A 23549-nucleotide genomic window follows, 5' to 3' on the forward strand; every position below is an offset into this window, starting at 1 on the left:
AATGTTGCCAAACATTGAGCAACATGTTTCAATATTAACTCATTACGAAGAGAAGCTGAATTGCATTTTGAAAATATGGCTTCTTATTAAAAAAAATATTGACGGATTAATCTCGATCTTTGGTCGACGAATAAACCAAGATGACGGCTATTTCAAATTCTGATGCGAATAATTTCCTATTCTAATCTGTCCAATACCGTACACAGCTTACATCGGGAGGGGTCGCTAAGAATTATTACTGAGCATTATTTGGAATCAATCTAATTGTTATCACTTACATACTAGTTTTTCAAATGATGACGGCGTTAGAAATTTACTAGAATAAAGTATAAATGACATATAATGTCTCAGCCTTTTGCATTACTAACCTGAACTATCATTGTCAAGACGTCCTCGTGTCATGATGGGGAACGTCCTGAGACATTTTTGTTATACGAGGAGTGACTGGGATACAATCATGAAATATAGGTCCTGGGCATAGTCTAGTTTATTTTTTTCATACAGAAAATAATATACAAAATTGACAAAAAATTTAAACACACATTTTACTGGGGAAGGGAAGCCGCGGGGAACCAAGAATGGTTATCGAGCAGCGAAACCCAATATATATATATCATTTTCGTACCTGCTGCATTGTGCGTTTGGTTGCAGACTGGTTAAATGAGCAGTGATAAAATTGTTGTGAACTGTATACCTAACGTCAATGCCTTTGAGAATATCTTGCAGGAGAGGCAAAAATACCTCACAGTGATTATTGCAATAATCTCAAATGCCCCCAGAAGAATAAAAAAACGTTTAGGTCAGTGAACTATTACCCCTGAAACATATTAACTTATAGAAAATATATAAGCTTGACTGTGATATATTTCAAATATAAAATGCTGATTATTACATTAGTGGTTAATTAAATGCAATTTTCTATGGAAACTTTTACAGATATCAATTTTTATGATCTGCAATTTTATTACACTAATAGCTGTGGCTGTTATGGCTTGATACCGACGCGTCTAATTTTGCCAGGCTGATTTTTTAGAATTGAGACTCGTCATACACCACATCAAGATATAGTCATAGAGCACATACTATTTATATTTGGCACATATTATTCAAACAGGAAATACTTGGAATTGCTTTATTGTTGGATGCAGTGAACTATTATAATATTCATATGTAATTGCAGTGAAAAGTTTAATACGACAGATCAACACAACTCTTAGAGCCGAGATTTCATTTTAACTAAATTTAGGAAATTTATTTTAAAGATGTGCTGTCTGCATTGTTTTGGCTACTATTATTATTCATGTTTATTACGTCCTTCGATCGCAATACTTTTTTCTGGGAGTTGTTGAAAAAATGAAACAAACATTGGCATTCATGTATTAGTGTTTTATTATATACAGAAACGTTAAAATATAAATCCGACAGAAATCAGTTTAATATAGTTGTTGCCAATGATACTGATAAAATAGCTGCATCCTGACGTGAGTCTGTTGGCAAATCATTCCTTTTTTCCTCAGTATTTGTCTGTCTTTGTCAATGTGAGATTTAACCTGATAAAATATACGAATGCACATGATTTTAATTCGACTAACATTAGATTTGCGGGAAAATGAAGTGTTTTGGGCAAAGCAGAATAAAATGAAATGTTATAGAGCAGCGTTTCCCAAACTTTTTTGGCCACGGAACGCTTAGGCTTTTTATCTCGCGTCGCGGAACACCAATAAATCAAGTGGTAAAATTACTAAAGAGAAATGGTGCTGTGCAGCATTTACCAATGCGCCGCGAAAACTGACATAATTGTGTTCAACATAACTAAAAAATGATTAGATATTTTACATATTACATTATCATAAAAGTTTTATTTCTTCTTATTTTAAATACTGTGTATATGAATCATTAAATTTATTTTACCTTTTTATGTCGTTTACTTTCTATTACTTAGTGTTTGCGTGAAAATATTACGTAACAATGGGGATAGAAGTACTTGCTGCAATTTTGCGAGCTGCAGTTTATTTATATGCTGAATCGAGTTTAGCGATAATGAGTGACTTTTTCTGCATTTCAAAGTAAAACAAGAGATGGAGAAAGAAGAGTTGACCTTTGGCCTTTATTTTTTAGGCCTACACGTTTGCCTATAGCAAAAAGAATGCTGTAAATTTGATAATGAGCTTGACAGTCAAAGAGCTAGGCAGACGGTTAACGAAAATGCCACTACTCTCAAAACGTTAGGCCGGCAGTGACGCAATATTGAAATATTGAATATTATTGTTCCGCGGAACACAGTTTGGGAAACGCTGTATATAGAGAATAGCAATTTTATCTAATTTGTCAATTATGCTACTAAAGAAAATTCACAAAGTTCAAGTGAGTTTAATTAAAGTATATTATGTGGTATATCATAGTCTAATATGAATATTTTACCACAATAGAACATTGATTGCCAAGGCTGCCAAGTTCCTCCTCTTTGACATGTAATCTGTGGTTCTATGCTTTCATCATTTAAATGCGTCACCACTCCTGACCCAGAGCATACTAAAGTTAATATCTTTCCAACAGAAAATTTCTCGTTTTGTAGTTGATGAAGTTCAAAACCTTGCACTTCAATTTCATATGGCAAAAGATATTGATCCAATCTGCAGATGATTACTGAAAAGTATGTATAAATGACTGAAATTATCAAAATAAAGAAGCAAATTTACCAATTGATATTTTATTCATTATTTGGTGAGGACTGGTTGATTGACTTACTATTCAATATAATAAAAAAATAAAACTGAGATCATTACTCACAAGTTTTATGTACAAAACAGCTCGCGCTAAATTTTACAGTGTATCTGCGATATTTATTCTTGAAAATATCCAATTAAAACAGTAAAAAAGTTTTTAAAATTCATATTCAAACATATATATATCATGGTATATATATGTTGTAATATTGAAGGCTAAAAGTGCTAGCGTTGGCAAGCCAAAATTTCCATTTGTTCGTTATGTTTCATTTTTTCATAATGGCATCAGAGAGGAAAATAACAATATGTTTTGGTTAGTTAGATGCAATTATTATTTTAAAATGCAACACCTACATTCACATTTTGCTGTTACTTCGTTCCATTCTCCGCCATTACAAGTGAGAGAGCTGGAGCCTGTTATATCACGGTCTGCTTCACAACGGATTTCATATGAAGATCCGGATGGATAGCTTCCTGGATCATTGTGTATAAAACTTCCTTGTGGGAGATGTGGAAACTCAGTACATGGGAGACCTAAAACAAATAACACACGGGTTGAAACTAATACCGATTGGGTACTTCCGTGGTATGCGTATCAGGTTAGGATTAGGCTATAATTTTATTCCGAATTTTCTTATTTTAGTTCTATTCATGAACTGTTTGTGTTAGCCAAGTGAATATACCCCCTCTGGGTTCCCTGCCCTTTGGCTTCCGTTTCTTTACAAAACTTGATGTGAAGTAGGCGAACAAAATTAGTTAACTTCATATGTACACGTACTTCTGGAGCGCCACCGATTGCTTACAAGAACTTATCAACTCACAACCGTGTTATGGGTAGGGATGGCGGAATCGAGTCCGGATTCGATCACAGAATCGATTCTTCGCGGAACCGACTAGAATCGATTCCGATGCATTGGAAACGATTCTCGAGGTTAAAACTTAGATTGAAAAGAATGTGTAAAGTTTTGTGGCAATTCATTCACATATATATATATATGTATAAACTGCTTCACTGCTATGTTGAGTTGCTACGACGACGCAAACTTCACTATATATAATATTTCGATGAAAGGCTTTAACGTTTAGTTATTTTAAAAATCTCTGTGGGTTCTGAGGGATTCGTTTTGTTTTGTGCGATTTTGTCTCCTGTGACAGATTGAATACCCATACTACTTAGTTTAGGCTTTCTTGGCCGTCCAGAATTTGAACATCGTGCTCTTGTTTTATTTCATATGGTATTACTTGGGTGGGTATGTGTTTTCGGTAAGATATGTCGAGGAATCGATAATCGTAATCGACAATTTAGGAATCGGATAAGAATCGAATACTTGTAAGTACTCATACTTGGCATCCTTAGGTATGGGTAGTACAACATGTAAATTTCATACCAAATATGAACTTCATGCAATCGGCCACTTTTAAAACCACCTGAATTCGCTGTTGTTGTGGGCGTTCTCTCTGTTGTTGTAGTAGTTGTTGTTCTTGTGTTTGGTTGTGCTGTAGAGGTAAACTTCGGGATACATCTAAAAGTTTCTAGGAAGTCCCATTGACTATCTCTATTACACGTGGGATAAACAATTTCACTCTCTTCATATCCCTCGTTACAACGAAGACTTATCCAATCGTCCATTTCATAAGTTTGTTTCTGTGTAGTAGACATTTTAGCATTTGCTGGCAATGATGGAGCGCTACAAACTATTTCTGTAACATTTTTATAAAAATAAAGTGATTGTTAGTTCAGCTTGGTAATGACATTCAATAAACATCTTGTTAAAACAAAATATTTACCAACAAGAAATTAAAACACAAATTGAAATCCTTTAAATATCGTTATTCATTTTTTACTGTTTGCGATTATTAGAAACTCATCGCAACGTTAGAGAACAAGTTAAAAATATTTACTTTCACATAATGAAGTTGTGTCAGCCCATTCTCCATCCCATCCACAATATAATTGCGAATCTCCCATTAATCTGTATTTGTTTTCACAACTAATATCATAGTTTTTTCCTGCTCCGTATTTGTGATTATTTAATAGAAACCGTCCATGCACTGGCAATGGTGGGTTAGCACATTTGATTTCTGTTGAAATGGAGCGATTAAAATGTTGAATTACGTTTTGCAAGATTCTCAATAATTTTTATCTTTGCAGATGTTATATTAATATATAGATGAAATAAAGAAGTCTTCCATCTTGATATTGTGATATAACCAAAGTAATAACAGTGAACAGTAAGTAACTCGTAACACATCCTGATGTTTATTTTCAAGCATGAGTTCTTATTATCATTTGTGTATATGTATATAGTACAATCTTCAAATCTATCTATGGTGTTCCATTCAGTTGTTCTGGCTAAAACCCCTTCACACTTGAAAAATATAATACATTTCGAACCTTCACAATTTGCTTGTGAATTCCAACTTCTATGGCTTCCACATGTTACGACATTCTTCCCAACAAGTCGATATCCATCTGAACATCTAATAAATACCCTTGATCCTACTGAATAGCGATCTTCTTTCCCGAAAATGATCTCCATATTTTCGAGATCTGATGCGGCGCAGGTAGTTTCTAATTCAAACATTGTATGGATAAGTATGTAAGTGATAAAAAAAAAACTAAATAATCGGGCACTTTTTTTTTATTTAAAAAGAAAACTTTATTAGTTGCTAACTCATAGTATATAAGCTGCTGAGGTATTTTTTTCAATGTATTATATTGTCTCTTACTCCAGGCGTTTCATTTTTTTTTATTCCATTTTATTCTTCCGAGCAAAGTGCTGTGGAATAAGAGGTTCATATTGTAATTTGTCACAATTGTAGGTGCAAAAGTGTGAGTGATTTCTTTTTTTGTATTTCTATTTAACGTAAACACAATCGCATCACAAAACCTATTTTGATATTATGAATTTTTTTTACTTGCTTTTTTACCAACCTGTTTCACAATAGTCGCCAAAGAAATAATGAGGACATGAGCATCTTTCTATTCCGTTTTCGACATTGCAGGTTCCTCCATTTTTACATGGATTCGGTTCGCATGAAATGTGATCTTAATAAATACCATTGTAAATTAATTCATTTGGCGTAAAACAGCCCAATGCAAACAATTCATTACAGCTACTCAAACTACAATTTTAAATCGCCCACAATCTCACTATTTATCTATAATATTATACCACTGGACGAATGGACTGCATGGACGACTAGTTTTAAAGAACAAATAAGTGATAAAATTCAAATAATACATTTTTCATATATTTCACTCTACATTCGGTTATTGCTGAAATAAAATTACTCAATTGGGTAATTGAAATAGACTACACTACATAACTGTTTTTAGAATGGTTAGAGACGTTCATTTACCTAAATTTTATCGAAGTAGTGTCACAAATCATTTTTCCTTCTAATGCAATCAATATAATTATAGAATACACTTACTTCGTTGGCATACAAACGGAAGAGGTGAATTGTCGCAATTAGTAACTTTCCATCTATATTTATTACTGGAGTATACATCGGGTGTGCTGTCAACAACTACACAATCTCCTGCGTCATATCGTGGATTATCATAGGCCCAATGTCTATCATTGCGATTTTTCCAACCTTTCGGTAGGTTGGAACGCGATTCTCCTTCTTTCCAGTCCCAAATAAATTCGTTTGTTTCCCGTCCCAATATACTCGTATACCTTCTTTTTAAACCAATACGAAGTCGAAAATCCCTCCCTGAAATTCTTTGCAATGCTTCTTCAAATCTTTCTCGAACAGTCTGACTGTATAAAATTGCTAGATCTGCATTTATACTTCGGCATAGATTCTGTGCATCCTCGTAGTTTGAACGAATATGGTTTTGAAGATATACCAAGTATTGTATTCCATTATATACCGTCGTGGAAGTTGGTTGAATTTCTGAGCCAAGATAAATTATTAATACAGTTTGATCCTAATACATACCGCAATAGGCTACTTAGTTTTAGTTTTGGTTCTTTTCAATATCCAGAGTGCTGAATATTTTATTGAAATCATTTATTTCAGTATATGTTGTTTTATACAGTATTTATTTTATAATGCCAAAATTGTGTTTGAAATATTTAAGCATTTATTTACAATACATATAGTCAATGAAATATGGGTATTTGAGGCCAGTAATTGAATCCTTCCCGCTTCGATAGACATTAACAACGTTATTACATTTTATGGCAGGTGTATTGAACTTCGTTTAATTTTAATATCTCTAACGTACAATGCTAACACAATACACACGCTTACCAAAAAGCCATCAAATTTATACCGATTAGATATATACAGTATGTAGATATTCGTCAAGAGTCTAGCTAGAGTTAGACCGAGTCATTCAATGCGTCTGTTTGTGCAACAAGAGCAACTTAATAAACTTATAATATGAAACTGATTTCTATTAGGCGCAATTTAGAATGGAAAATGAAAAAATAAGCTTAATTTTTTTCTAACCTGTACAAATAGGCGTTTCTGTCCATTGCCTTGTAGCATGCTCACAGGCGACAATTGTGTTTCCAATAATATGATGCAATTTATTACAGGTAAATCGCACAACCTTGTGATTGGAATTGTTTTGCATTTTACAATTTTCAGGAATTACAGGAAAGCGAGTGCAAGTTCCTAGTTCTGTGTTTCAATGTTAAGAATGGAATAGTGTTATACAATATATAAATGTATTCGATAATTTAATGTTAAATTTAAACGAACATGGAACAAATATTAATATGTTAAAATATCGGTATTTTTATGCAATAGACCAAAAGTAACATTTTTATATGCCACAGTTGATAACTACAAAAATGATCGCAAACCAATATCATTTTAAAGTTCATTTACGATTGCATTAAAAAATTAAGAACAAAGAACTCGTAATGAAAAATCTATAAACAAGAAATTCACCTAATGCCGTTTTGCTCTGATAATTCAATCAAACTCTAGAATTTAAAACAACAAACGTACATTCAATGCAAAATTTTATTGCAACTTACGCCGGCAAATTGGCTGCTTAGTATAAGTTTTATCGCTTTTGCATTTAATTTTTCTGTTTTCAACCATTGACCAACCACCTCTGCAACCTGCATAAGTGAAGCTTTCGCCATAATAAAGCGGTTCAGGGTAGTTCGATGAATAATAATGAGGAATCCTAGGTATAACGCCGCAAGTAATTCCTGTGAACAGTAAAGTAACTAATTACGCATGACGCACGGACCGAAAGTTCAAAAACATAGACAATACCTGAGACTTTTAGACATCTAAAACTGTTCATTTAATACCAAAAAAGATAAAAAGCACTCAATTCGAAATAGCGGATAAATCTTGGACAAAGACACAATCTCACAAAACTGGACAATGTAAAATCAAGGAGGTAAGGAGGCCTTGTACATATTCCATAAAAATTACAGGAGTCTTGTAACTATTACGTAAAAGTTAAAAGGGCACAGCACCAAATACACAGCAATACTTCATACAAATAAATGTTATAACTTTTTCAATTGTTTGTCATTTATTGAGTAATAATGTTGAAGTTTGCCTAATTCAATAATCCACTTATTTTCTTTTCTATATTTGAATATCATCAGAGAGAAATTTTCACGAAACTAATTATAGATAATAAATATAATTCGCAAAACAAAAACTTACTCTGACAATTTGGAATATTTCTATTATTTCTATTCCATGTATACAATCCTGTGCAAGTTAGGAACGGGTCATCGGTATTTAATTCGTATCCTTCAACGCATTTTAGTTTGATAGTGACGCCTTTGTTATATGTTGTCTGCGGAAAAACAACGTCTGGCTTTTCATTGCCACTACTGTCGAAGGTACAGTATGGTTCTGCCAATATGATCAATGTAAAAATTATATTCATCAAACGAATTAGTAAAGCTTGTAAATGCCTATTAAAGTTTCTCTGTTCACGTAAATTCAATTATTTCAAATATTAAGTCTGAAAATAACTAAAAAATACCGAAAGTACAATCAGTGTATACATACTGATGCAATCAGATAACTCGCCCGACCACTGTCCGTCAAGTTGACATCTTCTATTCAATTGTGTGGTATATATTGCAGGATTCATATAAAATCCAACATGGCAACTGAATGTAGCTTGGTCATTGGCAATCCATCGAGTATTAGTCGAAACAAGACGTTGATTTTTACCCAGCTTGGGTGGTGCGCATGTGACAACTACAAATGAAGTAATATAGAAACATGATGAATGATTAAAAAAGTGGATATTTCTAGTTTATAAAGGTTTTGCAGTGAACTGAATTATTTTTAAATTGCAAAAGATTTATTATTGAGATAATATAATAACCTTCACACGCCAATTTTTGTGGATTCGTATTCCATTCACTTCTTCCGCTCCCATCAGTGTTTGCTTCGCAAGTAACCTCAACCCGTGAAATAACATTGGGGGAATGACTAAATTTATAGCCACTATAACATTCATAAACAGCTGTTCTTCCAGGAAGATACATTCCTCTGTCTCGTTCGCTTAATTTGCCATCTTTAATGCGTTCTGGTAGTTCTGGACATTTTCTGTCTGTTATAAATATTGCGAATAAAAATGTAAAAATGTTGACCGTAGCCTCCTAATTAAATCATCTTTGTTAAAAAATTTCTAATTTAAAGCCGCAACTGCGAACGTTTCCTGAAATTTCTGAACTTAATGCGTTATGGCTTGAGATGGATCGTAGATAGTTGTTTAGTGAAGATTAAGCGGAAGGAGAAAAGCATTATACACGAGGTAATTGGGTGGGGAGGAAATATGGAGATTTGGAAGTAAAACGAATTAGGGCGAGGGGACAGTGAACATGTTGAGGAATGAGAGAGTAGAAAGAAGAAAGGTGGACTTTTTCTAATCTCAATGCTATCGAATGAATGTACGTGAACTTGCTTGAATTTTTTTTTAAAAAGATACCAACTTTTTATAGTCCGAAACATGCAGAGAGCGATAATATGTAGTACCTATATCCTAATAAAATAGAAACACTTGCCAATATCACACACGAATCCTGTAAAATCCACAGTGCAAATACAAGAAAAGGTGCGTTTTCGATTTACACACGTTCCTCCATTGTTACAAGGCATTCTTAGGCAGTGATTATCTGAAAAAATAAACAATTTTGTTTCAACAGAAGTGTTTGATAAATAATACGACGTGTTGGAATTGCTCATCTATTTTTAAATTCGTCAATAAGATATCAAAAGCTTTCCTAATGTGATCTCGAAAGTATACGTCTTGTGGATAGAAGCGATTAACATTGCGATAAATAGGGACAACACTGACCACAGGTTCCTTCGTACACGGCTACGTTATCTAAATAGACAATATTCTCTGCCTTGAACTGGAACTGGATTGCGTTTTCTAACTTAATTTCCACAAGTGCATCCAACCACACGCCAGTAATTTCTCGTGGATGAGTCTGCCAAAATTTATGCATGCTTCCTAGTGCTCTAAAAACAAATAAAATGATTCAACAGAAGGCAATCGTGTAAGGTAGCGGACAAATTTATTGCAATGTTTATCTTTCATAATTTTATACACAATGTTCTAGCAGCTTATTCAAGTAGTCCAGCAGAACAGCAATACTAAGGCCACTATTAAATGGTGATATTGATGGATTTTTAGGATTTGTCTAATTTAAACCTTCCCACTGTTCCACTTACTTTTGAACGAGCAGCGAAGAATCGCGCGTTATCTTGTAGTCAAATTCCAAACATATATGAGATTGACTTGTCCAGTCCGGCGGAATTCTCATCGATACCAGGTATGCAGTACCAGAATTCGACTGAAGCAAACGACCTGGACATGAATAGATATGTTGCCGTAATTTATGTGCAACATATTTGACAATATTGGTTAAATTCGCCTGTCTTCAGTAGGTAGTACGAGTTTCTTGAACGGGCTAAATGATTACATTTAACGGCAACATATGGCAGATTGAAATAGTTCACGACAGCTTTATAAAGACAATCTATATTTTGAATTTAAATTAAACAATACTAGCATGTAATTTTAAGACTAAAAAGTCTAGTTAAAATACTAAAACACTGGTATATTTCAAGAATATTATATTTGTCCATCGAATTGAACTAGCTCGTACAATAATAAACGAGAAACAATGTTAGAATTGAAAGGCGCTACTTCTCACTCACCTCGCAAAACATCTTGTGAATCTCTATTCGTCCACTTATAATGAACAATCGTGAATCCACATGTGGGGTAGTCAAAACTGTCAAAGTCACAAGATGGATCGACTACAAAATACGAGAATATCGGTTGGAAACCGAAGACTTATCGATCGATAGTTAGGGGATCCCCCAAAACAGAAACTGCAGTTTCGATTCATCCGCTCTTGTAACTTGCGCACTGCGCATCGCACACACACGCTCGGCGGGTCTCAAAATTCTCTCGCTTTACAAAAATCTAGATCACTATATCAATAATTGATTGATAACTCGCTAATTATACGACATAATTCGCCTAAAATCAATAGGCTTCTGGTCCGAGATAAGATGAATGCACATGCAAAATCTGGAGCAGATTCAATCTCGCTTTCGTGAGATATGGCGTGCATCTAACAGACATACAGACATACAGACAAATACCTATCAACATACTTACCGATTAAAATCGATAAGTAATAAAATCGATAAGTAATGAGTAAATAAACCTGTAGTTACGTACATTTGCATTGGGAAATTCTCATATAGAATTACACTGTTATTAGAAGTCAATTACAATAATGTCTGGCTAATTATACTGCTCATTTTCCTATAATTTTGCGTTGTGTTAGTGTATAAATATACATATTGAGTGCGAGGATAAAAATGATTAAATTAGTATACGGTACTTAGAAGTTTGAGAAAGTGTATTCAATGTATTAGTGAGTGTGGTAAACTCTAAAATATTTCCGTGTTGCACATTTGAACACATTTATTTGAAAAAGTTTACCACCTATGATATTATTCTAAACACACCTATGCAGCTTGAGTTTGTGCTACTCCAGTTTTCATTTTCTGTGCAACGACTATATCTCGGGCCTTTCAACATGTATCCTCTATTACAGGCATAACTTATTTCATTTCCGTATTCAAACCTAAGCAACGCGAGATCTGGTATTTCCCCATTTTCTGGCTCTTCAGGTCGAGGACAAGATATTACTGAAAATATGATTAAATTAAACAGTACACATGTAAGCCATTGCCATCAACTAGAGCAATTTTTGAATAAAGGAACTATTTAGAGTCGAAAGACAGCACAAATTGGGGAATTACTAAACAAGTTGATCTTCAAAAACTACTTTGAAGTACAATGTTTACTCGAACAAAATAAAATATAGTTTGCCACAACGAGTTTCCTTTCACGACAACCATAGCTGTCCAAATTTAGTCAAAATTTAATTTTGTATCTGATTGGTTTATTTCATAAGTCTTAGATTTTTTATTTTATGTGCCCGAGTTATGGCCTGTAAAACTATTTGTTATTGCCCTGTGAAACCACAAATTGCAATAGGTGACATAGTTATCGAACTTAGCAATGTCCGAAGTTATTGAAAATAAAATTTATAAAAATAGAAACTTTATTTTTCCTGTGAGCTATTCTGAAAATTTATACTTAAACATGATGGGAGTCTCCCATTCCATTCTCCGAATCTTGATCCGCTATCCCCGGCGTAACATCGCATCGACAGTCCAACCTCACTCAATTTGTATCCTAAAAACATGCAAATACATAAAATAAAATTGCTTAAAATTATATCGTGTTTATGTGAAGCCAATATTGCATCATTTCCCTGAAAAAAACGGCTAACGATTACAGCTGACTAGTCTATGAATGAAAAATTGAAGACTTTTATAATGTTTACATTAACAAAAAAAACTCATTTATAGACATCGTATTGAAATATTTTTCAATGAAGTAGAAAATAGTTATGTTTCAAATGCATTACTAATCATATAAATATGATCTGAATTTTGTTTTATTCATATTCGAAAGATAATATTTTGAAGATGTCTCACGCGATTCCGTAGAATTTCTTTTGGAAGAAGAGTCACAAATGTGTTATTATAAAAATTAGGGAAACATGAAATTAAGAAAAAACTCATTTTTGAGGCAGACGGAACCGCCACAATTTTAGATATATATATATATATTTATAGATTGTTAAAATTTCGTAATTTACTTAGGAATAACTTAAATAAATTTCGTCTTTATATTCTTTTGGTAGTTTCCTGGAACACACCCACCGTTTTTGCATTCCACTGTTGCTGTTGTACCAAAAACAGGCCCATCACCAATGGAGTAATGAATAGTGCCATGGCGAACTGGTACAATGCTTTCACACATCTTTCTAAAACATCGATATTTGACAACGGACCATTTTGCGGTTTCCAAACACGTTCTGCTTGAGTCACCAGTCATGTAGTATCCTGAAAAACAAATAAATTTAATACAGAACAACGTTCTCCCTTTCGCTGAATTACTTTTGCCGCGTTGTTGCTGGCGTTGATTGAAAAAAATCAAGTCCACGATTACTCGAACAATTGATTTCTAATTTGGTTCCTGTATTTTAAGAAGGAATAAGTTTCTATAGGGACATTACCTGTTAATTGGAATATTACCTTTGTAAAATTAGGCATGCTGGTCTCAAAATTTTATCCCCAGACACTCAAACTGTTTCATTATGATGCACGAGAACACTGTTTCTATATATATTTGACAGTTCCGGCATTACGCCTCCCCGATAGTTAACGCCTGGTATATTGAGATATTAGCAATAACTTTATAATTGTGTTACAATGAACAAATATTATCGGAGGTTTTCTCGAGTTGCAAAAGTGTAGAGTTTCTTGATAAAACGCAGAACCAAAAAGACAAATACCGAAATGTGAGAACAAGAGATATCCTCAACCACCAATCGAATAGATCAGGGTGGTCCAAGGTTGTCGGCTCCGCGGGCCACAAAAATATTTTAGCAATGTTCGCGGGCCACAATAGTGCCAAGAATAGGTAAACAGTGCAATACAAAACAAACACTTTTATTGTGCAATCACATAGTTATCATGCATAGCCATTCTAGGCTAATAGAATCCGCATTCAGTTTTTAGTTTTCTATGATGTCTATATTGTTAGCATATTCCCGACCAAAAAGTTAGTAAGCCAGATAACAATTTAGACTGCCAAGCACATCATTCAACTTCGCTAGTTTCCCCAGCTAGCCATAACATTATTTAATTCAGTGACATTAGTGATGACAATATATCAAAAGATTTTTCTGATTAATTTTATGACGAAACAACACGAGATGCGATTTTTTGATTACTCTTCGAATATGACGCGGGCCACAGATAATGAAGCGGCGGTCCACATGTGGCCCGCGGGCCTGTGTTTGGACCACCCTGGAATAGATACTGGATGGCTTAGTATATATATAGTCATGGAAGTTTTTCTTCGTGAATTGCATTGGTAGTATTGAAAACTAATCTGATTGTATTTTTGCGAATGTCATTTGAGCATATTCAAATTTGAATAAAAATATATCACCAGAATCGCATGAAAAAATGTAACTTCTTCCTTCGAGGAATTCGGTTTCACCATTTGTTGGATACGAGTGTGGCTCATCGGGTTCTTCGCATGGCCCTAGAGTAAGTGATTTAGTAATATTAAGATTAATTTGGTTGAACAAGGTCAATGTTGAGGATACACTAATTCCTATTTTATTTGCATGCAATAATATTCATTCATATTTGTTATGAAAAAGGCTCTATTGCGAACCAAAGGCCCATAGATGCCTGGATGTCTATAAAAATATATTAAGATTGATAAGATGAAATCGAAGTATCATTTTTATGGCAGCATAGTGTCCAGTAAAAAAACATTACCTTACTACAATAACAGTATTGAATGGATTTACTTCAAGTGTTCCACAACTTCCAGACGCATGATCAAAATGATGCATGGTACAGAAAAAGTTGGGAATCACTGCTTTATCCAAAAATCTTTTGTCTTACAAAGTTATCAAGGCGGACATGCGACTCAGTTACAAGCATAGGATGAATTAAATAATTAATTACTTTTGCAACTAGGAGGTCCAGGATACCACACCTTGTCTGAATGACAAGTTCGGACGTTCTCACCATCAAGTACGTAACCATCATTACATGAATAGTAAGCTTCCGCCATCCAGAGTGTATGCTCGCGTTCTACTCTACCATTCGCGATACTTTCAGGCTCTTCACAGTCACTTCCTAAAGAAACATTCAGCGCTTTTTCATATTGATAAATGTTGGTTATTTTTCTTGTCATATATAAATGAACTATTGTAATTTACCGAATTAAATATATTTCAGTAAATAACACTTAACACGCACAATACACGTCTTTTAAACAATGATCTGAAACAATTATTATTTTATTTCGTTTTGTAACTGATGGAAATAGGGTTTATGCAATAGTTTACTACTGAGCACGATGAAGAATAATTGCTATACTTACGATTATAAAAGCATGACATTCCGCACGGACCATCACATTGACATAGTTTCTTTCCTTTACATTCAGAACTATCAAGACATGGCTTACGGCATTTTCTACCGTACTCTATCAATGATTCTTGGTAAACACATTCGGCACTTCCAAATACTCCAGTTTCTGAATCGATTTATAAACAGTTGAAATGAAACCGAAACAAATTTAATATTAGTGCAATCAAATAAATATTGCTTGAATATCTGATACATTACTGACTAAATTATAAACAATTTTCAGTTGGTGTTAATCACATATTTCTATGAATTTAATTAATTATTCAATTTCAAACTAACTTGTACTTACCCAATACAAAAATACAAATTGCAAAAATAGCTAAGAAAAGTTTTATGCTCATTTCAATAGGTTGTATTTGTAGACTGAAAAATATTAATAAATTACTGTTATAAACAATAAACTATAACACATTATCTAAATTCTAAATAATAACATCAAATAATATTCATTTTTTATCCCATTTCAATCCTATGATTCATTTTCCAATGAGTAGGTAGTTTTTCCATTCTGACTACTAATCATAAATTTTTGCAGGTAATCATCTTCTAGGAACTACACGAAATGCTGAAACGTTATAATGACTGTGACAACAATATAAAATTTCTGACTACCTCAGTTACATTAATCAGACTAGGTATATCATTTCCATTTTTTTCAATATGTCAATCATTGTTGTAGTCAGTTTTCAGGAAGTAATAATACACTTGGCATATGCGTTATGCACATTTAAAAAAAAACAAATGTCGTTTATGAGAATGTAGTTCAAAAGACAATCGATAAAATTACATCCCGTACGCATACTTTACTTGAGACTTAAATATATTGCTCCAGTTCTCAGAACCTCCAATGCTATTGGCGATAATTGCTTCCTTTTTTGTTAAAGAATTTATTTAATCCGGACCATGCAAAAAGTAACAATCTATAAAAAAATTTGCAATATTTGTTTTTCTCGCCCAAGCATGAATGCTAACAATGCAAACATTATCGCTTAACCATGTTAGATGGCAATTAGTAGCTCTCCCAATGGTTTCAAACGTCACGAGTTACCTAGGTTTTGTATCATTGTATCATTGTATTGACAGTATCATAAAAATTCATTGATTAAACTCAAATATATTTCTTCCTAGTGATAACTTTAACAATTGAATCGAATATATAAGATGGTTAAATTTTTTGATTTAAGGTTGGTGGTTGTTTACTTGAATTAGAAATTATTTACCGAACATTTGAGGTATTATTATAAATAAATATCTGTAGAGAGCGGGCTTCCTGCCGGTTCCCGATATGTTCCAAAATTTTATCTCAATTGCAAAATGCAAGAAAATGGTGGCTTGTTCATTTATTTTGCAAGATTTAACTGCTATTAATTAGTGAACCAAACTTAGTCAGAGGTCCTACGCCAATTTTGAGATCTGAACGGCTGGATGCCATTGGCACAGTTTTGGATATCGCTTGAAAAAGAATATCCTGAGCTCAGTGTTATATATTTGCACCTACCCAATTTAGCATCCCTATATGGATTCCACTCGCGGACATTTGCACCAATAAACATTTGCATCCATGGACGTACTTAATACGCAGAAAATAATGTTGCTTTATTTCAGTTCATGGAAACACTTTTGTAAGTTAATTTAAGTAAAGAGACATGTCGGGAATTTCAATCGTATTTTTCAACTCCACTGCAAAAAGTGACAGAGGTATTATGGTGTAAGCATTAATTACATATGTCCTAATTTTTTATGGTAAATGGTAAATGCAATCCGATGTAATTACTGTAGATAGGAAGGATATGAGGTTTAATTCTATATCTCAAGGTAAAATTGGCCTGAATACACTTAATCTATCCAATCATAATGCAGCAGTCTCTGGATATGTGGCTTCTTCCAAATCACAATGCAAAGCAGACTTGGGGCCAAAAATCCTGGTTAACTTTTAAGGGATTAGATTTTAGAGGCTCTAAGTACATAAGACTTTGGTGCCTTATGTATAAAAAAAATAAATGAATGTAACTGGTGTTTCGTTTTGTCTGAAATTGAATAAGTAAGTTTCATTATTCATTACTGATTGAAGGCCAAATTATGATTAATTTATATATTTTTGGAAAATAGTCAACAAATTCATTAGCACAATAGAGCAAGATAAAATAGAGTCAGTCTAGCGTTGTAACCCAAAGTAATACCTTCAGTGAAATTGAATATTGACAGTATTACGGTGACATGCTATTTGACCATTTAACGACTGATGCTTTTTAACAGTATTGAAGTTACGGTAAAATGCTATTTGGATGTTCGTACGGTAAAATGCTATTGATTGTTTTCATTGCCTGGAAATAAGCCTGAATACGACTTTGTTTGAGCATCATTGGTATGTAGTTTAGGAAATTACCGCGTAATGTTTCAAAATGTATCGCAATCAATAAAAATTAATTTATAATTGATTTATGGACATTTACACCCATGGAGATTAGCACGCAAGGACATTTGCGACAAGATACATTTGTCCTCACCGACATTAGAACACATAATATTTGCACCCGCCGACATTTGCACCCACAGAGGGTGAACCTATAGTCAATTGAATCCATCGTCAGTTAACATTGATCAGCAACATTCCCACCCTACCGCCAGTCGTGTATAAATAAATGACCCCTTTCAATTATTTAATTTCCCCGTTTTTATCTAGATTGAGTTTGAAACATTAACGTAGAAGCACATAAATGTACTTTTTTAATTCTCATCTTGTGTATACACACAGTATTTAATACTGCAAAATCCACGGATTGTTGAGTGAAATTTTGTAATACGTCGTTTCCAGCATGCCTCATACGCTGGTCGTGATTCCTTTCACCAACCTGGGTAATTTTTTTCGATTCAGTGAATTATATCGGTCATCGAAATTGAGATTTCATATAAAGTGCTTTTATGCAATTCGTCAGAACCCCAAATTCACTGACATAGTAAGTTTATTATAAAAATAATATGAAGAATATATGTCATTTTCCGATTTATATGAGAAATCATGTGGCGGAGCTGAATGGAGAGAATTTTGAAATTTTGGATCTCTTCATTCTCGTTTTAAAAGGTATCAACATTTTAAAAGACCAAAACAGAGCGACGTAAAGAAACATCTTTCATTGTATACAATCTCATCCTGATTACTTTTTTTCATTAGAATTGGCGCGATAGAAGCTTGCCAGGTTGTCAAACAACAATGCGGTCGAGCTCGGGGGAATGTTTGTGATAACAACACACAACCTTTGAATATGATTGAGTATATTATACTACATAAAAATTACATAATACCAACATGAGCCGACAGGCATAGCTTTTGACTAATTTTTCTACTACTTCTGGTAAAAATCTATTGAGACATTCTTATAGAGACAAAATTAAAAGTCACAGTAACAGTAGAGAAGCTTGATCATTTGCTTTAAAAAAATATGGTTTTATTGTGGCATCATTTCGTTCTAGCTGATTCAGGGATCTTGGTAGAAGAATGCTCTGTCACATTACACCTTCCTTCTCATCCCATTTTTATTCGGTTTAAAACATCATCTTTCAAATTGTATGGCAAGATATTTTGAATACTTGCCAAAGAATTTATTTCGCTGACTTTTTATAAAACAATAGCTTTTTCTTATCGATATATGATGGGTAATAAGAAAATACACTCGATGACAAATGGTTTGAATTGCAGAAAATATCATACCCATAACCAATTGAAAATGCAAGATTTTATCGGCGAATCTCACTATTCAGATATAAACCAGCATGAGTTTCATCAGTAGCCATATTTTGCATTGAATCAACACAATCGAATGAATCAATGTAAAATTGTTCTGTACTAATTGTGATATTAATTACTGGGGTCTCCATTATATCATGATCATCAGATGAACAGATTTCATGGGCTTTGTTATTACTTGAATGAAATTTTCTATCACATACATCAAAAGTTCTCTTCAGTCCTCAGAATGCAAATCGTGTTTATATGCACACATAGGTAACCAGTTGATGATTTTTTTTATCGAATGAATAATTACAACGGAAGCCAAAAAATAACAGGCATATGTTCATAAATGTCGAATGAGGCTCTCGAAATATGTTTTCAACATCAACTCCTATAGAGTCATGCGCCCTCCCATAGTCCGCAATCAACGTTCTGGATAATTACATAACTATTTTATACTAACCCCCATTTCACAATTATAAAAGCCACCAAATAAAGAATATTCCACATTTACTGTGGTGCATACTACAATTTTACCAACAGCAAAATACAAAGTTCATAGACTTCTGCAGCGTGGCAATAAATTTATTTATATTGGGTAAAAACTAAGGTCATATCTTGAAATATTTACATGACGAAAAACTATTGGCAAAAATCCGCTTAATGGTTTACGATCGTAAGTGCGAAATATCAATTGAATTATTTATTGAATTGAACTAATTTGTGTGTTTTTGTTGCATGTACATACTCATTAACATCTAGATAAAAAACGATGGTAAAATTCCAACTGATCACCAGCTCAAGAAATATGTAAATAGAAATATCGATGTCAGGCAATGGCATAAAAATATAAAGGTAAAAACTATGTCGTTAAGGTATGAAATATTAAGTGGGATGCCAGGAACTTCCAAATCTCCAACTTAGCAATGTATGTTGGTAAAGCCAGCTTCGGTACGCTACTATTTCCATTCTCTGGAAAAATTAAAAATTGTGGTATTATATTTTGTGTAATTTGATTTTTATTATGCTGTTTAGAAAATAGTAACGTGACTTTACTAGAACTAAAAAATATAAAATAAGCATAATTCGTTACTGAATCTATCCAGTACCAGCTTCACAATTGTTTCCATGAAGACGAATCAATACCCCGGTTGTGTTTACCAAAAATTAGAAGACATAAAGACATATACTGTTTTATATGAATCGAATATATAATTATTCTGTTTGATAGAGATTTATTACAGAACATATGCATATAGAGAGTAAATGGACGATCAACTAACGATCAAATAGTAACGTGACTTTATTAGAATTAAAAATAATAAAAATAAGCATTGTTCGTTACTGAATCTATCCAGTACCAGCTTCACAATTGTTTCCATAAAGACGAATCAATACCCCGGTTGTGTTTACCAAAATTTAGATGACATAAAGACATATACTGTTTTATATGGATCAAATATATAATTATTCTGCTTGATAGAGATTTATTACAAAACAGATCCATATGGAGAGTAAATAGACGATCAACTAACGATTAAACACCAATTCCGAAGCAGATCAAAGCAAAGATGTTTTGAGGGAAGGTATGTATATGCACTTACGGAAAAACAAAATAATATCAATACTCATACAAAAACAAACAATAATTACAAACAATTTATACTTTTCAAGTTTAAAGCTACCTGTGCGCTACATGTGAAATCAGTATTATTTACAGTAGGCTAAATTATATGTAAGACAATGCGACATTTTGTGTGATATGATGTCATTCATTCCATTTAATTTGTGTATTTCTTTCATTCCAGTTTGATGCTTAAAATAATCGACAAAACTACTTCTTTATTTGTGGGAAACCTCCCTAATGCTTCTAGTGAATTATTTATTGCATGTGTGTGAGTTTATTTACAATCTCTTCATCAATTGATCTTGCTGATCTTGAGGAGGGCCCTGAGCAACGTTGTTTCAATGAACTCCATTTGCCGTCACTTCTACACTCTGTGTAAGAATCGTCAAAAATTAAGTTGCAGTGTGCATTGATTTCTTCACCCGTAGAATAAAACGTTTTAAATAAATCACTCCAGTAACATCCATCGTGAAGAAGCGGGATGTTTCCATCCGAACAACCTAAATTGAAATAAGAATACTTGTCTTTTGTTAATCGATTATTGTATTCAATCTAGATTGTTTATGTTTAACTGGATTAGCCGATTAACGTCAAAAAGCTGTATATAACTGCTTGGGAAACAAAAGACGAACGTACGCCTTTGACCAAAGCAGAAAGAACTAAGCTGTTCCCCATGAGTGAAATTGGAAAGACCAAACAACAAATCCTATTATAAACTTTCAAGGCAGTGGTTTGAGACTTCTCTATTGACCAATGCCTATAACTATTTGTTTTGAATAGGCTGATTCTGTTCAATTCCTGGTTACTTTATGTTATTTGGGAGAAAATTAATTTTTTGTTGCGATAATTAACAATACCATTAAATTCGTGAAGCTTACCACTCAGTGAATTTACTGGAATACTCAATTTTTTAAGTTCACGTATCAATGGAGCAACTGTTAATTCAAGTTGGTTTAAGCTAGTTTCCATAAACACGCCGGCATCAGATAAAAGCCCAGAAGCCATTTTCTAGAAAAAAATGAATTTGCGGTATTTATATTGATTATTTGTATCAGTCTATCATCTAATAGAAAATTCGAAATTTTACAGAAATTTAATATGCTATGAGCACCAGTGTTCTTTGGATATCAGTAATTCCAGCAAAACTTCAGCAAAACAATAACATAATTAAACATAACATGATTCAACATTTCTGTTGAAATTATGTATGGAACTGTAATTTGGATCATCTTGATTACCATCAAAAGTTGGTTTGTAAACATAATTCAGCTCATATACTATATGGGCTCTGTCAGTCCATAAAAAAAACACATTCATTTGATGCAATAGACATATACACACATGATATTGATGTAACCTATCTTTGAACTGTTGATGAAAATGAAGAATAAATAATATATAATACAATATGTATGTTTTCTTCGATTATTTTAGGTCAATTACATGCATGTCAAAGCGTGGAAGAGAAGAATTTTCACAAAAATGTAAATATTTGTATCAAGGTAGTATTAGTAATTGTTTTTGTGTTTTTCTGTACACATGAATATAAATTCAACCTCTCAACCAGCATAGTTTAGAAGGGTTCACTGCTCAGTTGCTTGATAAACGACAAAATCTTTAAACCGTAGGCTACTATCCGTATGGTGACATTACTTAGAGCAAATTTTTCAAACATAAAATTCGCAACTTATGTTGCATATTTTCTGGCGTGACGCAAGCAATAGTTGGTAAAATTATTCTTAAAGTTTGTTTGGCGCCCCTTCCTAACCAATCACACAGTTAAAATTGATACAATATAGATGCAAACTAGATACATTTTCACCTGAATATCACTCTTTTTTTCTCCTATCCCAACTATAAAAGTGTTTATATCTAGATGCCTGGAACACGCTGATTCTTTCGAAATGTCTGGCAACCGGGAAAGCATGTAAGGTGAGCCGGAATAATCGGGAAAACTTGAAAAGTAAAAATTTTATTCAATTAGTTATGTATAGTAGATTTGCATATATATGACATATTGAGGCTTTTAGAAGATTTAATGTCAAATTTTAGCAGGTATATTGTGAACTTTAATGTTCATATGGAAAGGAAGGAGAATAAACTGGTCATTTTTTTTTTGAAGAATTCTTAAGATCACTGCAGTCGCACAAGTGACTAGACAGATCACAAATTATCTTTTTTTTAATTCTTGTCGACCAATCAGTTGTCACTTTTCAGTATTTACAAATGGATATCATGCTTATAAAGGCTACTATATTTAGTTTTTATCAATTTTCTGTAAGTCCCATGGGACCTGAAAATTCACCAAAAATTTTGCTATTTTCATCTTACCCCAGTGACAACGCTTTTACCGGTATCTAGCGTATGTAAATTGTTGGGGCGCTCTGACTTGACTTGCTATTAGAATTTGAGCACATAACAGATTTTAGTGTAGTGTAAGTCGTATAGCACTACGATTGGACATTCATGACCGCATATCTGAGAATTGCTCTCTTGTGGTATATGATATTGAAATGTATTCCATTGGGTAAAATAAACATCGCAATGATTGTAAAAGTTTTAAAATTTGTATGTCCATGTGGTTCATCTCTTATTTAAATGCTTCCAATCATATTTCCCCCCATTAAAAAAAATGCAGGTTTGCCACAATATTTGAAAAAAGCTTTCTAGTGAATCTTATTATCAATATAAGTATCGAAATTTAAAATAAACCAATTTGTTATTTTCGGAAATTTTTGGCATGCTATTTTTTGAGGACTTTATACGTCATTGCAGTAGAAATATATTTATTCTGTATTAAAACCTAATGAAGTAACAATGTTCAACAACGCCTGAATATATATTTTTTGAATACTACTGAGGCAGCTCGAACACATTGGAATCATTGCTTGTATCA

General features: G+C 33.2%; 2 protein-coding genes across 3 annotated transcripts; both read right to left on the bottom strand.

Annotated features, from left to right (window-relative positions):
- Positions 1-1371: 1371 nt before the first annotated feature.
- LOC120345148 (sushi, von Willebrand factor type A, EGF and pentraxin domain-containing protein 1-like) lies at positions 1372-15739 on the bottom strand. Of its 2 annotated transcripts, none has more exons than XM_039414566.2 (24): positions 15586-15739; positions 15247-15402; positions 14826-14999; positions 14296-14391; positions 12999-13181; positions 12367-12465; positions 11730-11912; positions 10905-11006; positions 10416-10551; positions 10036-10202; positions 9743-9853; positions 9061-9288; positions 8736-8930; positions 8382-8576; positions 7730-7909; positions 7194-7367; positions 6165-6632; positions 5662-5775; positions 5122-5298; positions 4629-4808; positions 4155-4427; positions 3081-3260; positions 2422-2646; positions 1372-1550 (listed from the first exon to the last, which is right to left on the bottom strand). In XM_039414566.2, exons 1-24 carry the CDS (start codon positions 15635-15637, stop codon positions 1546-1548), a joined length of 4053 nt encoding a protein of 1350 aa, XP_039270500.2. In that variant the 5' UTR covers positions 15638-15739; the 3' UTR covers positions 1372-1545. The 2 variants fall into 2 exon arrangements, with proteins under 2 accessions (XP_039270500.2, XP_077968997.1); XM_078112871.1 differs by having other exon boundaries at positions 9061-9284; positions 9739-9853.
- A 3749-nt stretch (positions 15740-19488) lies between these two features.
- Positions 19489-22624, bottom strand: LOC120344142 (uncharacterized). The gene is made up of 3 exons (XM_078113044.1): positions 22476-22624; positions 21532-21661; positions 19489-21153 (listed from the first exon to the last, which is right to left on the bottom strand). The coding sequence occupies exons 1-3, from the start codon at positions 22578-22580 to the stop codon at positions 20909-20911; spliced, it is 480 nt and encodes a 159-aa protein (XP_077969170.1). The 5' UTR covers positions 22581-22624; the 3' UTR covers positions 19489-20908.
- Positions 22625-23549: the final 925 nt, after the last annotated feature.

The sequence above is a fragment of the Styela clava genome, chromosome 5 (genome assembly GCF_964204865.1).
Source record: "Styela clava chromosome 5, kaStyClav1.hap1.2, whole genome shotgun sequence".
NCBI lineage: Eukaryota > Metazoa > Chordata > Ascidiacea > Stolidobranchia > Styelidae > Styela > Styela clava.

Coding starts and splice junctions, on each gene's coding strand:
- LOC120345148 (XM_039414566.2), bottom strand. CDS start 15,637: ATGAGCATAAAACTTTTCTTAGCTATTTTTGCAATTTGTATTTTTGTA. Junction 14,392..14,825: donor TGGACCTCCTAGTTGCAAAA/GTAATTAATTAT, acceptor CACTTACTCTAG/GGCCATGCGAAGAACCCGAT. Junction 10,552..10,904: donor TTCACAAGATGTTTTGCGAG/GTGAGTGAGAAG, acceptor ATTCATGTCCAG/GTCGTTTGCTTCAGTCGAAT.
- LOC120344142 (XM_078113044.1), bottom strand. CDS start 22,580: ATGCTTTCCCGGTTGCCAGACATTTCGAAAGAATCAGCGTGTTCCAGG. Junction 21,662..22,475: donor AAAAAAAGAGTGATATTCAG/GTGAAAATGTAT, acceptor ATTTTTTTCTAG/AAAATGGCTTCTGGGCTTTT. Junction 21,154..21,531: donor TCCAGTAAATTCACTGAGTG/GTAAGCTTCACG, acceptor ATTTCAATTTAG/GTTGTTCGGATGGAAACATC.